The 16,553-nt window shown below is 40.7% G+C and overlaps 1 protein-coding gene across 12 annotated transcripts in view; it reads left to right on the top strand.

Annotated features, from left to right (window-relative positions):
• Window positions 1–16,553, top strand: part of vav2 (vav 2 guanine nucleotide exchange factor) — a 184,376-nt gene that overhangs the window by 165,374 nt on the left and 2,449 nt on the right. For 3 of the 12 annotated variants that reach the window (XM_055040552.1, XM_055040555.1, XM_055040549.1), the window contains 18 exons: window positions 1,288–1,356; window positions 1,616–1,702; window positions 2,017–2,105; window positions 2,552–2,684; window positions 3,077–3,091; window positions 3,396–3,505; window positions 4,047–4,148; window positions 5,862–5,950; window positions 7,709–7,722; window positions 7,807–7,825; window positions 8,403–8,530; window positions 10,721–10,792; window positions 11,779–11,840; window positions 12,134–12,250; window positions 12,704–12,791; window positions 13,097–13,220; window positions 14,990–15,079; window positions 15,746–15,900. In XM_055040552.1, coding sequence (XP_054896527.1) covers window positions 1,288–1,356; window positions 1,616–1,702; window positions 2,017–2,105; window positions 2,552–2,684; window positions 3,077–3,091; window positions 3,396–3,505; window positions 4,047–4,148; window positions 5,862–5,950; window positions 7,709–7,722; window positions 7,807–7,825; window positions 8,403–8,530; window positions 10,721–10,792; window positions 11,779–11,840; window positions 12,134–12,250; window positions 12,704–12,791; window positions 13,097–13,220; window positions 14,990–15,079; window positions 15,746–15,900 — 1,563 coding nt within the window. The remainder of the gene's footprint in view (window positions 1–1,287; window positions 1,357–1,615; window positions 1,703–2,016; window positions 2,106–2,551; window positions 2,685–3,076; window positions 3,092–3,395; window positions 3,506–4,046; window positions 4,149–5,861; window positions 5,951–7,708; window positions 7,723–7,806; window positions 7,826–8,402; window positions 8,531–10,720; window positions 10,793–11,778; window positions 11,841–12,133; window positions 12,251–12,703; window positions 12,792–13,096; window positions 13,221–14,989; window positions 15,080–15,745; window positions 15,901–16,553) is intronic. The other 9 variants (XM_055040558.1, XM_055040557.1, XM_055040560.1 and 6 more) reach the window with 8 other exon arrangements.

The following is a 16,553-nucleotide window of genomic DNA, read 5'->3' as shown; positions in this document are numbered from 1 at the left end:
AAAACTTTTTGTGCTGTTGTTTTAGTGCACAGGAGAATTTCAGTCAGTTACAACATCAACAAAAAGTAATTCAATCCATAAAGTGAAACGTACCGACACATTTCACACAGTGACATTTTTCAAACATTTCTCTTTCATCATTTTTGGTTGTTACAGCTGATAAAAACCTAGTTTTCTTTATACAATTTGAATATCATACATTGCGTCATATATTATATAGTGCTATGCTATGACATTTAGCAACATGAAGGAATGCCTCAGAAAGGAGGATACGTTACAAAAGGTAATTGGTAAATAAAGAAGCGCTTCTATTATTGTAAAGTTGAGTGGAAGGAAAAAATGCGGTGGAGTTATCACATAACGATGTTTGATATTATTACCATGAAGCAAGTTGACATCTTGCTGAAATATCCACCGAACCACAAAGAACAGCAGTAATGATCGCGGTGCTCAGTGTCCTGTTTTCTCACATCAGTGTTTTATTCCTCAGATGGGCTGCAGGTTTGTTCAGTTGCATCTAGGCACATTATGTTGTTCTATTGTTTATAATGACATGATAAAAAAAAATAAAAATGAACCGTGGGGATTATGGATTTGCCCCGAATTCATAAATTGCTTGTTCATTGGCGTTTTACACCTGATTGGTTCTGATAAGATCAAATTCGTTGCTGTGAAACTCAGAGAAATGTGCCACCATAAAAAATGAAGTTCTTGTTTTCATGAAATCATAAGCAGTGTTTTCTCAGAGTGGCTCTTCAACACTGTTCAAGTTCACTATTGATTTTGTGATGCATTTTGTGGCGAATGCATCTGGAGAGATCTGGTTCACTTTAACAAAGGAAGCATGTAGAAACTGATTTGTATTTATAATATTGTTAACCTTCCTTGATAAACCTTCCTTGATAAAAACCTGCCCTGCTACCTAGACACAGTGTGTTAGCACCTTCAACCCATCAGTGGCAGTATGGGTTAGCCATGACTCGGTTGCAGAAAGTGTCAAATCTTCCTACTACATTAGCATAAGCTTAAAAAAAATGCCAGAGAACTGAAAAAACAGCTTTTTGTGTAAATTTGTGTAGCAATCTCATCTCATTTGTAACTGAATAAAGCTAGTTAATTAGATAGCCAAACTGGAAACATTGAATGGCTGAAGTGGGCATAGTTTACCCTGCATGTAGCCAACTTAGCGACTTTATTGTGACTGATGTTGTTGCTGTGCATAGAGTTATTTACTAGCCTTCGCATTAATGCTAAGGCTAAATGCTAATGAATCGCTTTTCTTTGCAGGAGCTGTTGAGTCACTCGACTGACCGACCTGAGAGGCAACAACTGAAAGAGGCGCTGGCTGCTATGGAGGTTGTCTAAAAATATCTTGTTGTTTTTTTAGTTTTTTTTCATCAATAATAACTGGAGCGTTGATTAATTCCAACGTTTGGACCTTTATTGTGTTATATGGTTATTATGTAAATCACTTTCAACTGCATTGTTGCTGAAATGTGCTGCACAAATAAACTCGACTGTCTTACATGCACACTTGTTTATATGCAGCCGTTTGAATAGTGTGCTCGAGTTTTTATTTAACTTTTGCTTTCTGTCTCTAATCATCCCCTTTTAGGACTTGGCCATGTATATCAACGAAGTCAAGAGAGACAACGAGACGCTGAAGAAAATCAGCGAATTCCAAAGTTCAATAGAAAATCTTGTAAGTGTCTCCACTGCCACTTCCTTTTCGCTGTAGAAAAAGATCTGCTCATGATTATTTCTCGTCTAAATACCTGGAAAATGTACATATTTAATTATCTTCTCCTATATAAGATGGGCTTGTGGAGCTTCTTTCACTTATTTGGAATATGAATGCAGTGAAAAACAGAAATAAAATGTTGCTCAGTAGATCTCCAGGCGGAACTAAAGTCCAATGGAGCCTTAAACGCGTACCCATAATTGCCAGCTGTGCCGTGCCCCGTTTCTGAGTGATAAAGCCTCAGATTGCCACCCTGTGTGTCTTTATGATCGAAGCAGCAGGTGAAACTGGAGGAGTACGGCAGGCCAAAGATAGACGGCGAGCTGAAGGTGTCCTCCATCGTCAACAGAACGAAACAAGACCGGTGAGCTTGAGTTTGGTCCCAAGGAGTCAGCAGGACTGAACTGATGCACCACTGCAGCTCAGTACTAACATTATAGAAAATGTGTAACAGCTGGGTAGTAAAAAAAATCACAATTTATGAACTTCAATTAAATTTAGTAAGCTTGCAATAAGATGCTGGCAATAGAGTCATTGTTTAGTAGTAAATATGTGATAAAGTTGCATTGTGTAATAAGATAATAACAACAACAGAGTAACTGCCTTAATATTATTAGATGTTATGAAATGATATGCAAAACAGTGACATGTTATCAATTTAACATACGATAAAAGCCTAATTGCATTTCAATTTTGGCAATTAAACTGCTCTTACAATCAAATATTTACAGAACATTTACCAGTTAGTTTCATTTTCATCCCATTCATCCGTGTCTTATTTACTGAGGTGCCACACTTTTCTGTTTGCAGCTACATTTTCCTTTTTGACAAAGTGGTGATTGTTTGCAAGAGAAAAGGCTACAGCTACGAGCTGAAAGAGATTATTGAACTCCAGTTGTACAAAATGTCAGACGACCCCATGAACAACAGAGACATGAAAAAGGTAAGAAACCAATTTAGTTTTTGTTTTGCTCTGAAATCGGAGCGAGCAGAGCTATTTGCGCCGCAGTTTGATATCCGCGGCGAAGGCGCCGCTCGCGCACATGATCAAAGAGCCTGTATAATCATTACCAATGGCGTCCTTGAGCCGAAGCAGCTTGTTGATGATCATTTCAGATACGTATGAGTAATGCATTGAAGTGCCGATGGTGCGTCGTGCTCGTCCATGCTTGAACAATCATGTAAATGCAATGAAGGTCATTTAGGATTCATGGAGACACAGTGCATTGTGATCTAACATTGCTTTCTTTTGGTTTGGATCTGCATGTCTCTGTCCATGTTTGCATGTGTAACTGGATCTTTCTCTGGTGTCTTTCTTTTTTGCATGCCTACCAGTCAAGTGGAAAAATGGTAAGCCCAAGCGACCCCCTTTTTATTTAACGCATCTTCTCATGCAGGCCTATTTTTAGAAGTGTTGTTCTTTGGGTGTCATGCTGTGATTGCACATGTAGCTCTCTGCTCTGTGACTGGCTCTCCAGCTTTTCTTTTTGCTCAGATGCGAAAGCATGCAAGGGATTTTTTTTCTCCCCTCCCCATGTCCGAACCGACTGTGATCACGCACAAAGCACATAAAGTTTACAAAAATTTGCTCTGTCTGCCACTGCCATCCACATATCCCTCTCCCATCTCCCATACGCTCACTTTCTCTCTCTAGTGGTCTTATGGTTTCTACCTGATCCACCTGCAAGGGAAGCAGGGCTTCCAGTTCTTTTGTAAAACGGAAGAAAACAAGAGGAAGTGGATGGAGCAGTTTGAGATGGCCATGTAAGTATGATTACACAGAGGAAATAATGGGATTTGAATTGCAGCGCGTTGCTTTTCTGGAAATTCAGTTGAGTAAATTGTTTTTACGTTAAATAGACATTTCTACTTTTAGCAGCACACAACGTAGCATAAAACCTTTTAGCCATCAGAATCAGATTTCTCTTTTAAGAAGCAACGTGCTGTTTAGAAGAAAAACCAGTTTTCTCTCCACGCCATTGTTTTTTATTTTTAATAGGAATAAGGCACGGTGGCTAAAACTTAAAACTGCTGCTGCGCAAGTTGCTCAACAGGTTGTTGCTAGGTAACCGTGAGCCACAAAAGTCTTTCCTCTACCTACATCCCCCAGAATGCTGTGCGGTTCTGGATCTGAGTTCAGTAAATACTCTACGTATTGAATATTCTGTCAGTTGTATTTGATATTGATCCTGATTATGTGTATGTTGTGATACGTGTTGTCATTAATCTGTTGTCCATCCCATCCTGACGGCGATTGCATTCTTGGCTGATCGGTTTATTTTACAAGAAACCTTTTATTGTTCAGGTCCAACATCAAGCCTGAGAGAGCAACTGCCAACCAGCACAACTTCCAAATGCACACCTTTGATAAGAACACCAACTGCAGAGTCTGCAAGATGCTCCTAAGGTATGGCTTTTATTTCAGGGCGTTTGCAGTGGGGGGTTAGTGGCCAGAAATCCCTCTTTAATCCTTAGACTCCATCTTAAGACACCCTTACCTACTGTTTTAATAGTTCAAACACCAACTTTACCACAAAACGTGTAACTGTTGGAGCCATCTTACCAACTAGCTAACAGCAGGCAACACTGTGTCTATATCTGGATATTTCCAACTTCTCAATCTGCATTTTCTTTCAGAAATTCTTGATATATCCACTTTTTTTTTTTTTTGTGTGGGGAGTTTTGTAAATAATTCCCACAGACAAATCTACTAATGCTGAACCCGTTTGTTTTACTGCAATTTTATCCTTTGGACAAGTGCAAAATTGTGACGTGGAATGAACATTTTAAATAGTTTCCAACATTTCTTTTCACTAAAAGAAGTGTCTTGTATCTTAGCATTCATTGCCCTTTAGTCTGCTACCTTTAGATCCATGGCAACCAACTGTAGACAAAGGTCGCCTGAATAATAGGAAGTGTAATTAAATCTCAACCTAAACCCAGCTGTTCTGTGAAGACCTCAGTGGTTTGTCATGCCTAGTTTTCACAGGTTGGGTTGGTGCTTTACGCTATTTATGACTCGGCAGATTTAATCAGATTCTCACTGTTATAGTGGCTTTATAGTAGTGCGATGACAAAACGTGTCGTTTTCCTTCAGTTTCATACTTTACCTATCAAATCCTGATAGACGTTTTGGGATGTAGTATGACAAATTTGGAAATTTGATAGTTTTATGGAGCGCAGCACATGTATTGACAAATGAAGTCACAAAGAAAGAAAACTGAAGTAAAGTACCTACTTTAGTCTTAAAGCCATTTATTATTTGCTTTAAGACTAAAGCAAATAAACTAAATTGAATAAATTGGTGAGTGGATGAAAATACTAAAATACTCCAACGTTAGAGCGAGAACACTCTTTGCAAATGGATATTTTTAAACATCCCAACAGTAAGCGCAAATCCGAGCTTCCTCGACTGCAGCGGGTTACGACCCGCCGCTGTTGTGGATCACCACTCTCACCTCCATCCCAGTAAGCCGGATCAGCGCCGCTCTGTGTATTGACCCGCACATTTTCCCGGCCTTCGCTGACCTGAATTCGCAGAGCCTTCGGAGGCAGGAACCAGCCATCTAGATGCTAATTAGTGCTGCGTCTCCCGGTGGATCCTGTCGTGATTTATGGGAGTCGGTATTCGCCGCGGCAGCATCGCTATGCATGCAAGTGTTTACGGTGGACGTTACAGGAACACCTCTTTGCACTACCTGGGTCAAATCAAAACCGCTGGGCTTTATGATTCTAAAGAATAACACAGCAGGAAACGATGAGAAAGCAGCCATATTTCTGGAAGAACAAGCAGTTGGACTCTAATGCTGGAGGTTAATGTTTGTCTGAGACACTTCCTGTTTGCATTACAGCTCTGAAAGTTTGCGTGTGTGCGTGTGTGTGTGTGTGTGTGTGTGTGTGTGTGTGTGTGGTGTGTGTGTGTGTGTGTGCGTGCGTGCACGTGTGTGTGTGGGGTGTGTGTGTGTGTGTGTTGTGTGTGTGTGTGTGTGTGTGTGTGTGTGTGTGTGTGTGTGTGTGGGGGTGGTGTGTGTGTGTGTGTGTGTGTGTGTGTGTGTGTGTGTGTGTGTGTGTGTGTGTGTGTGTGTGTGTGTGTGTGTGTGTGTGTGTGTGTTTCCTCCAGGGGTATCTTCTACCAGGGCTACTACTGCTCTCGCTGTGGAACAGGAGCTCACAAAGAGTGTCTGGAAGTGATCACCATCTGTAAAATCAGTAGGTGTTTTCTTTCTCGGAGCGTCTGTTACTCACTTTAGGTTTATGGAGTTAAGAGGCGCTCTTTGGGAGCATTCTGACAAAAAGTGTGTGGCGAGTGGTAACGTTAATGGTCTGTACGATGACAGCCAACGGTCTAAATCACAGCTCCTTTCCCAATGGTTTTCACCCCTGGGAATATGTGAAAAAAGCCTGAATGTATCTTTTATTGCAGTGGCATCATCTTAGGACAGCACTTATAACATTTTACGGGGTCGGAGTACACAAGCACATGGATCTATAACCATCACTCTTTGTACAACTTTTACAAGTCCTGCTGGGTTTTAGATCTGGGGACAAATATGACCATCAGTCAGTGTTAGCTTTGTGTCTGGTGAAGCTTTTCTAAATGATCAAAGGATGATTCCATAATTTAAAAAATGTCAGGATGTTATGCTTTACAACAAGACTTCTGGGATAAAAACACAGGCCCACAGCACCACAGCTCCTCCACCATGCTTACCAGTCGACATGAGAAGCTTTTCCATCCTTTCTTTTATGAGAGTTTGATGCTGAAAGTTTCAGTCCTTATTTTATAAGACCAAAACAGATGATTCCAGTAAAAGTCCAAGTGGAGATTAGCAAAATTCAATTGTTTATGTTTGTGATGGTGGACCAGAAAATCCTGTATTTTCTTTAAATCATAGTAGCATCACTCTTGATACCATGCTAAAGTTCCCGGGGCTTTTGGAAGATCAGACAGCCCCCACAGCATCACAGATCCTCCTCTTTACTTAAAAGTGGGAATTTGAGGTGTTTTCTTTCACAGCCGATCCATGTAGGGTATGTTTTCTTTTTATGAAAAGCTTAGTTTCACCATGACTCTCCTTCATTTTGTGTTCGATTTAAGGGGCAAATGTTCAGAATCAATAGATAACAAACACAAAACATTGTAGCCTGAGGTAATTAGCATCGTCAGTCCACAGATGGGTTTCTAAATAAAACCAGACAAATGATATATATACATTTTTGTTAGTACGAGATTGTGCTGTTGTGTTGAGGTTTTTTTCCACATCTTTACAAGAAATGGCAGAAAGGTAAACAAGGCATCCAGGAAACAGCAGGAGAAATCGGGAGGAAGGTGGGATTAATTCATTGTGTCGTTGAGTTTTGGTACCAAAGAGGAAAACAGCAACTTGGAGTCAGGATGAATCATGGGAAAGCCGTTTCAGACCCACAGGGGGGTTTCATACTTGGTTTTGCAAGAATTATTTCCTCCAGTGAGATCCAGGGTTTTTGGCATTGCTGCTCTTTAAAATTAATTTCGACAGATTTTCTATCTGTATTGTTTGATCCTAAAGCACCAAATATTAATTTATTCATTTTTTCTTTTTAAGCATAAGCTTAAAAAATGTAATTTGTGTGTTTGCATCACATTTGCACATTATCATCCCGTTTCCAGCTGGATTATTCGGAGCTATCCCTTCAGGGGGGATTCACAAGCCCAAATGTGTCCCACAGATTTCTTCAACTTTAGCTCAGATGAGCATTGGGCTCTTTGAATGATTATGTTATATTAAAGTTCATGTCAGTTTAGCAGAGGAAACATGATGTAAGCATGGCAGAGCTGTTAGGACAAAAATAAATATTGTTACCCACCTCCATGCTTCCTAATCTAATGTCACATATTTGTGAATCTGCATCCTTGTTTATTATGTAACTAGAAAACATTCTATCGCTTATAAAAATATAAAATAACATTCATTTGTCTTGTTTCAGATCCCCACGATATGGTGAGTTTACCTGTTTTACTAAACAGCAACATTAGAGTTGAACATAAATAAGTTTCTGATTTTGCATTTGTGTTTGTTTTGCAGGAGCCTGGAATGTCACCAGGTCAGTTTTCTCCTCTCTTTGACCTGAAGCTTGATTTTTCTGAAAACTGTATTGCTTGTTGTCGCTGCACAGCTCTCTGCCGCCATCTTCTGGATATTCCAGGTTAAACCTCATGAGCTCTTCAGCATTGATTGAACCAAATATTATGAGTTTAATCAGATCTGGTCCAAAATGTTAGAAGGGCTTAAAGAGAATTTAATTTGAGAGACCTTTGGTAATTCAAAAAATATTTTTTACACACAGAGTTAGTAAAAACTAAGTTGTGGTTCAAAAAGGACTATAAATGTTCTACGTATATTTTCTTTCTTCATTTAACCTGGATAAAAATACTCTAGTGAGTGTCATATCAAAAAGTAAAACATTTACATTTTTCTACAAAAACAAAATAGTTGAGTGGAAGGAAAAAGTGTGGTTTCATGCATGAGGTAAAGCAAATGTTCTTATTTCAGTATGTCATTTAATTTTATCAATGTTAGTTTTGTAACCAAGTATTATTGAAATTGTGATTATAGTGTGTGTGCATTAGACAATTCCCTTCCTCTGTCGTTAATGGAGCTGTTATGTTCTGTTTTCCTAGGTCCAAAGATGGTGGCTGTGAGGAACTACCACGGCACACCGACACCTCCAGGGAAGACGCCTCTCTGTTTCCAAACGGGAGACTTCATCGAGCTGCTAAAGGGGGATCCAGATACCCCGTGGTGGGAGGTACAGCCGTCCAAAAACAAGAATATTTACTGAACAAAAACAAAATTAGGTTACCACTTTGAGAGGTTGAAGGAAGATTAACACTTAATAAATTGTTAATCAATATAAATACCGTATTTTCCAGACTATAGATACTATAAGCTGCACCTGCTGCTTGCATGTGCTTGTTCTAAATTAAAATGAAATTACAATTTTGACTTCCAATGATTCACTTCCTGCTATAGAGCCCCCTGGTGGTTGCAGAAAAAAAACCCACAGAAAAGCCGCATGGTTCAAAACGTGGGAAAAGAGCAGCGGCTTAAAGTCCGAAAAATACGGTACATGTCGAGACTAACAGTTTTCTAATCTGGAGCAAATCTGTAGGAGAGAAAAATCTGCAGATTGATTCAAATAAAAACATTAAATCTTCAAAAAGGTTTTTATCTGTTCTGGTAAAAAAATCCAGAAGTCAAATCAGAAAAAAATTTGAGGTTGAAAATAAAACATTAAAGGCTGTTTTGACACAAAACTGTCACTTTATAATAATAATTATTATTATTATTTAGACAACCATATTTGTTTTTTTATCTCATGTTTCTAAGACATCTGGGATCAGTAAACCAATTTATTTCCGATCTTATCCAAGCGGACACCGCTCCATCACATGCACGCTTCAACTTTTGGTTTTCCACTGGTACTTTCTGCTTTGAATGCGCTGCAGCAGATCGCAGATAGTTTACACTCGGCTCAAGCCCAGTTATTGCAGATAAGCTGTCATTGTATGATTTAGTCGCCAGAGGCACAGACTGGCATCTCTTACTACTTAAGATGTTAATTAATGACACTAATTAACACTTTTAATTTATCTTCTTTCACATGAAGGCATGTTTTAACACAAAGACGTCGGTAATGATGTCATTAACCTCTTAGGGGGTATAAGGCATTTCAAAACAAACATCAATGCGGGTTTGTTTTGCATAAACAAACTGATTATGAACCGTCTGGAATCTAAAGCTTGGCCAGAACCGGGTCATCAACAGGACGACGGACACAAACACAGCAGCAAGTTTATGTGTGAAAGGCTGGAAAACAAGAATCAAAGTCCAGATTTCGATTTGATCATCATATCCTGATGGGACGTGAAGCAAGTGAATGGCAGAAGACACCAAAAGTTATTGACGTAAAAGCCGTTCTACCAGCTTTTGAGTCTTTTTTTCCTGCCTTTCACAAAAAGAACACAGTTGAAAAACAGACAGAGCTTCACTGCCGAAGCTGATTAACACATTTAATTAATTGCGAGGCCTTGATATTTCTGTGAAGAGTCAGCTGAGACTTGTGGAAGTCATTAATTTCAGGATGGCTGGGAAGCCTTTTAGAAGCTGTTATTTTTACACTTCAGTCGATAATACAAGAAACATTAACACATAAACTTGCAATTTACTTTATGTTAGCCTACTTCTTTTTTGTCTGAGTTTTGCTTTTTTAAACAGAAGGAGCAGCTCCACTATTAAAACCTGCACACCTGCAGGGGATGTCTTTTTTATAAATAATTCTTTTACATGATAGGTGATGTCCCTGCAAGGTCTCTCATTGTCTCAGCGGCGTAATCGAATTTTATCCACTAATGTCGGGCCGGGCTTTTCAAAGAGCGACTCGGGGCGACTTTGTGATGCCGTGAATTTATCTCGGCTATTAAAGTTGGTTATCCCTCGACAGAACGCCGGTTTTAATCTCTCTGCGCGAAGTCGGAGGGCTGCCGCGGCTCCAGATCGATGGCTGCAGGCAGGAAACGGTGGAGGCACTCTAGCTTCTGTCTGACGCTGATGAGCAATCTTGATGGATTCGTTGCTTTTTTAGCGAGTGCCTCATCTCCCATCAGAATCCAATCTGATGTAGTGGATGTAGCATCTCTCAAACTGGTTTATTGGCTTAGTTTTAGGTTATTGTATAAGGAAAACACTCAGGGTGAAAGCTTTTGCTTTATTTAAACCTGTTGCCAGCATTAACTTATGATGTTGCCACTAGGGGGCAGCAAAGATTCACATCCTTTGGACATACAGTTGTATGAAAGATTTATAAACCCATTATATAATTCAGATATTTAACCTCTTGTTCTTGAAACTGGTTGGCTTTCTTCCATAAAATCTTTTTTTTTTTTTTATTTTATTATATTATCATATTTTTTTTAAACATTTTATTTTTGTCTTGCAGGGGAAGCTGATACAAACTCAGAAGAGTGGTTTCTTTCCCAGTTCATGTGTAAAACCTTACTTAGACCCAAAGGTAGGTTATTACTCTGGAGCGACCGTTTTACAGCCTGTCCAACATGAATTGGAAGCGTATTCAGCAGAAATTCAAGATCATTTTTTCAAGCGAAATGTCCAGAAAATGCAGAAAAAAAAAAGTTTTTGTTCAAAATAATCCATTTTATTATCTCACAACCACCAACTTAAAGGTATTTTATGACATATCAAACTTATTAACACAAAGTTAAGGCATCATTTTTAAGTGGAAAGAAAATGTTTAACAAAAGAAACATTGCATTTGTACTTCAATCTGACAACCCCAAATACAATCGTCTGCATAGAATTGCCTTTTTATATGACATTTATTCTCAACACACCATCTCTCTGTTGATGCTTGGTGGTGGCAGCATTATGTTTTGGAAATGCTTTTCTTCAACAACTATAGGGATATGGCTAAATACTGGAAAATCCTGGGAAAAGAAAACTTTAAAGCACCATAAAAAACTTGAAATTCGCCCTAAACATAAACCCAAAGCGAGTAGAGAGGTTTAATTTGAAATGAAAGTTTGTTCCAAACATTAATGAAACTTTTTATTCATTTACTAAAGTCTGTGTAATGCGTTCAAACAACAGTTTCTCTGAATTATAAAAATGTCTTTAAACTCGTGAATGTTAAGATATTAACTTCCTGTTCAGGTCGGGTTCTTAGCCGTTGCTTCCTGCTGTAGGGTGGGATCTGGCCGAATATTCCTACGAGATGCGAATCCTCCATTTAATCTTGACTCGAGAGCGAAAGCTTCCCATGTGCTGAGCTGTCCTGATGTGGGCCGGTTCTGCACAGAGGGCTTCCACTAATGAATCATAACAAATCTGCAGGAAAGTGCAGGAGAGAACGGAGAAAAACGGAGAAACATTTAGCAGTTTGTTTCTGCCCAGCATACGATTAAATCTAACTGAAACGTCGGTGCAGACATTGTCTGGTTGGTTCTCTGCATAACGTGTTCCCTCCGTCGTTTGTGACAGCCTTTCCAGTCATTATCCAGCCGGCAGTCGTCAAGAGAAGCAGACTACTATGGATATCCTTGGTATGTAACTCTTGACATCTCAGCGTTTTAGATTTAAAGGGCCGGTACCCTAATTTTTATCATGCAGAGCTGCCATTACCCACTCTGACTCTCTATCAAACCGTCAGTCTGTTGATTTGTCCTCTGGTTTTTCAGGTTCTGTTGTTAGATCCTGACTTCTGTAAAATGATGTACAGTGAAATTTAATGTTCATAGAAAGAGAGAGAGAATTCTGGGAATTTGATGCTGTCAAAACAAATAAATGATAATTAGAGCATGTCATGAATTCCCTTCTTCTTCTTCTTTTCCTTCAGGTTTGCGGGGAACATGGAGCGCCAGCAGGCGGACAACCTCCTGAAGTCCCACTGCAGCGGGACGTACCTGATCAGGGAGCGGACGGCCGAGGCAGAGCGCTTCGCCATCAGCATCAAGTGAGCAAAGAGCTGGAGGAGAAGCTGCTCGGGTTCTTATTTATATCCCAGGGAAGTCAGGAACCGTCTCAGGAAACCCCGGCCAGCTTGTGCAGAGTCTGTTTCTGGCTCCAACTAATTTCCATAATTGCTTTTTTGGTTTATTTTCTCTCTCCTTGGAGACGGTGCTCCACACAGATATTGTTGTTTGAGCTCTTGCTGGAGCTGTCACATTGTGATGAATTAGGCTTGTATTTGCAAATTTGCTTCCAAGCCTTTAAAACAGGTGCAAAAGGCCTGCAGGGATGAACCTCTCATGTATTTGCATAAGTGAACAAATCTTTACCTTTTAGAAAACGACTTCAATTGTGCTGTGCTCATAAAAGTATTACGCCGGAATAAAACTTTGACATTATGAATCAGGTTTTCAGATTAATTACATCAACATCTCCTCCTCCGGGTTCCTCTGTGCAGATTCAACGATGAAGTAAAACACATCAAGGTTATTGAAAAAGACAACTGGATCCACATCACGGAAGCAAAGAAGTTTGAGAGTCTTCTGGTAAGAAAGGAACTGCTTTTCATGCAGGAACAACATGTTTCTGTCTCACAAAGACACATTTTGTCATTTAAAAACCATAAATTTCAGTTTCTGGATACTTTAGGAACACCAGACCAAACTGCCACGACTCCAATTCCTGCCCTGAACTTTTAAGTTAAGTTTCCTAAAGGAGTGTGAACACTTTGGCTCATGATGTGTGTGTGTGTGTGTGTGTGTGTGTGTGTGTGTGTGTGTGTGTGTGTGTGTGTGTGTGTGTGTGTGTGTGTGTGTGTGTGTGTGTGTGTGTGTGTGTTACCGTGCAACAGGAGCTGGTGGAGTACTATCAGTCGCATTCACTGAAGGAAAGCTTCAAGCTGCTAGACACCACGCTGAGGTATCCCTACAAATCCAGAGAACGCTCGCTAACTCGGGCTAGCACACGCTCACCAGGTAAAGTTTCCCTCAGCGACGCTTTGAAACTTCCTGCTAGCAAACATGCGGTCGATTCCAACACAACCCGAATTCTGGTTCGCCTCCTGATGTTGTGCTGGATTAGAGAGTTGTGACTACTCTCTAACAAATAATAATTGAGCATTATTATTTCTTATTAAAGATGTGTTTCGCTCTCAACATGAGGTTGCAGTTTAAGCAAATGTTTCGCTTGTTGGTCACAAACATCACCAGGAAGTGGAGGCAGACCTTCCCCTTTAGAAAAATGAAGAGTTCACGCTTCTTCATTTTAATTTGTGACTTTTAAACCGTTTTAGTCAGGTCCAGATCAGTTCATTCAAATCCACAGCACAGCGTTCTCTCAAGACTTACTGGTACCGATGGTAAACACGCTTTTGTGCAATGATGCAGTGAAAATCTGTGGTAGACCTCCATTAAAAGCACGTATAGTTACATATTTTATAGTTCAAACAGAAAATACACCTTAATATGCATTAACAAACATCTCAGCTCCCAAAGAGGTTTTTTCTTTAGAATATTTAAATGAAAGATCTGTGAATCGGAGTCATGCCCTACAGAACAATGTGAACTTTTCTGTGGTGAGAGATTGATGTTTCCTCTTCCACCACTAGGACAGCACCTGATTTCTCCCTGTAACGTTTCACAAGGTTGAAACAAACAAAGCAGCGTTTCCCTTTTGCATATCTCTGCATTGTTCAGAGTCCTGGTTCCTTGCTTTATGCCTTCTTCTCCAAAGAAGGACGAATGGGCTTCCATTGCTGGCGAACTGCCACCGTGATGTGAAGCTGGAGAAATTAAGGTCACTGTTTCTCCGCCCAGAGATGAACTGCTTTTCCCTGCATGGCCGCCTGGCTTTATGACTGATTATGGCTGTGGTAATGAGCCTTAGGGGAGCGAAATACGCAGCGGATGCCGTGTATTTGTGGCGACTTTGGGTGAAACAACAGACTCACTCCCACTCACTTTGGCTTTCCTGGTGTTCTGCTCCTGCCAATTTCAAAGCTTCTCTTGACTCATACAAAGAGTAATTGAGGCAGGCCGGTGGGGAACGGAGAAGAATAGGAAGATGACACGGTTAAATGCTGGAGCGAGGGATAGAAAATGGAAAGTGAGCGAACCCAGAGGTTTGTGGAGCCACAGAACTGGCTGCCATCTCTGTGCATCAGACTGTATGAATACTGGCTTCTGTCCTGCACTGCTCTGCCTTTGTTCTCTCTCCTCACCAGAGCAACAGCGCTTCCCTTCTGCTTCTGCTGCATTTGGACGCTCTGCAAAATGTGCTGATTTTTAAGATGCAGCTGTGTCCTCTCACCATTTATGACTGTGAGACTAAGAAGGAAACTAGTAATAAGAGACGTTATTTTAGCCTTTTCATCCAATTCCATTATGCCAGGGAACAACTGCAGGAAGCTCATGTGAGGATGACGTGACTTCGACAGCAAATTCCAGATGGCTGTAGGCAAAAACTCAACAGGAATTACCAACCATAATTACTTAAATAATTAGTTTCATGGTCAAACATGTTTACCTCCACTGTGAGACAAAAAAAAAACAAGCTGCATCCTATTTACCTACCTATGAATAAGCCACAGATTAGCTCTATAAATACGTAAATTTACTCGTAGAATTGTGAAATTCCTTTTTCAACCCGGCGTCTCCTGCTTTAGCTCAGCATGCCAGCATGACAAAACATCTTCCAGCTTCATTTCTTCTCTTGTTTTCTCTTTCTCTGTGTTTCCTCCTATCAGCAGCAACCTGCGCCTCCTACAATTTCTCCTTCCTCAGTCCACAAGGCCTGAACTTCTCCTCCTCTCAGAGCTCTGCTCCCTTCTGGTCAGGTACTCCTTTGTGCTCCCACTGACTTCTCACACTTGTTAACCTCAAATTACCTACTCAGCGCATCAGCTCTCATGCTCATTACTTCTTCTCAGAGACATTCTTTCTACTGGCAAAACTGCAATGTTTCCAAGCATTACATTTTAACATTTCAACGACCTTGGACCACCGTTTCAAAGGTTGCTGTTAGTAACACCCGACACCATCATGGATTAGCGTCCCGCGGCACATAGCGCTTGCTAACGACTGATTTGCCATAGGAGGCGTTGGAGAAAGGCATGTGGTTGGATGAGACTGAAAGCTTTTCAAGGTGTTTGGGAGAAGAAAGATGGATGCGGTGCCAGGGATACCGTCGTATCGATCCAGCTGTGAAGTGGAAACGGTTTTGCTTTGGGGGCCCATGACGGCACCGTTTTGTAGAGGGCGGACGGAGCCACGTGTTGAGAGACGTTAGGCAACAATCGCCTTTCACTAATCAGAGTTTCAATGGTCTATTGACAATTGTCCTGGTCTGAGTCTGTCTATACAAGAGAGGACTTTAATGCTGGACTAGAGGATGTCAAAACCTGAAATTTGTGTGGAATAGGATGACATTTTGCCAAATGAGATGATGTGTTGGAACCCTGTTTATGCACGTTATCAATACCCCCGCTGTTTCCGTTCCCCAGTGTTTACTCCTCGGGTGGTGAGCACGGCAGTAGCCAGATATAACTTTGCAGCGCGAGACATGAGGGAGCTGTCCTTGCGGGAAGGAGACATCGTCAAAATATACAGCAAGATCGGCGGAGACCAGGGCTGGTGGAAAGGAGAGGCCAACGGACGGGTAAGAGCTGCGATAAAAGTCTGAAAACAGCCTAGATTGAATTTAATGATTAAACTACCTAAAGCAGGTGGCTGCCAGAACCTCTCTGTGAAACGTGGATAGGATGTCAGCACTCTATTTCAGAAATTTGTCCCCATTAAGCTGCACATTTGACCGTCCTAATGCGCTCCTGCAGTGACAGAAGGAGGCCATGCTCTAAGCTCCTGCAGTCACAAAGCCATAATTTTCTGTCTCAACTTCTTGAAATGGTCTCATTTAGATTTTTTCTCCATGCTGTGCTACCACTTCTGCTCCCAACTTCATTTGGAACTTTAACAGAAGAAAAAAAAACTCCATATTATTTAATGAACAGCTGCAGTTGCTTCTAAACTGATTATCTTTCTCAAACGTCTGAGCTGTAAGATCAACCTTCACATCCCTCACGTCTCTTTGTACGAGTTTAGTCTGCATCGCCAAAATCAGAACCAAACACGGAGGCGACTTCTAATTTGACCTTAGATATCAAACGGACAAAAGATGTTCCCCTGTGTGGAGGAAAGGGGATTGTCTTGTCCTTCAAGTCTTTGGGGACACGCGTCTCTGCGGATCGCAGTCAGTCTGTCTGTCAAGCTGCTCAAAGCTTCCTCTCCCTGCACCACTGAAAGCCTTTGTGC

This window comes from Poeciliopsis prolifica, unplaced genomic scaffold, assembly GCF_027474105.1.
Source record: "Poeciliopsis prolifica strain line A6 unplaced genomic scaffold, Auburn_PproV2 SCAFFOLD015, whole genome shotgun sequence".
Classification (NCBI taxonomy): Eukaryota; Metazoa; Chordata; class Actinopteri; order Cyprinodontiformes; family Poeciliidae; genus Poeciliopsis; species Poeciliopsis prolifica.
Note: the sequence above shows the minus strand (reverse complement) of the source record. Positions and strands in the feature narration are given on the sequence as shown.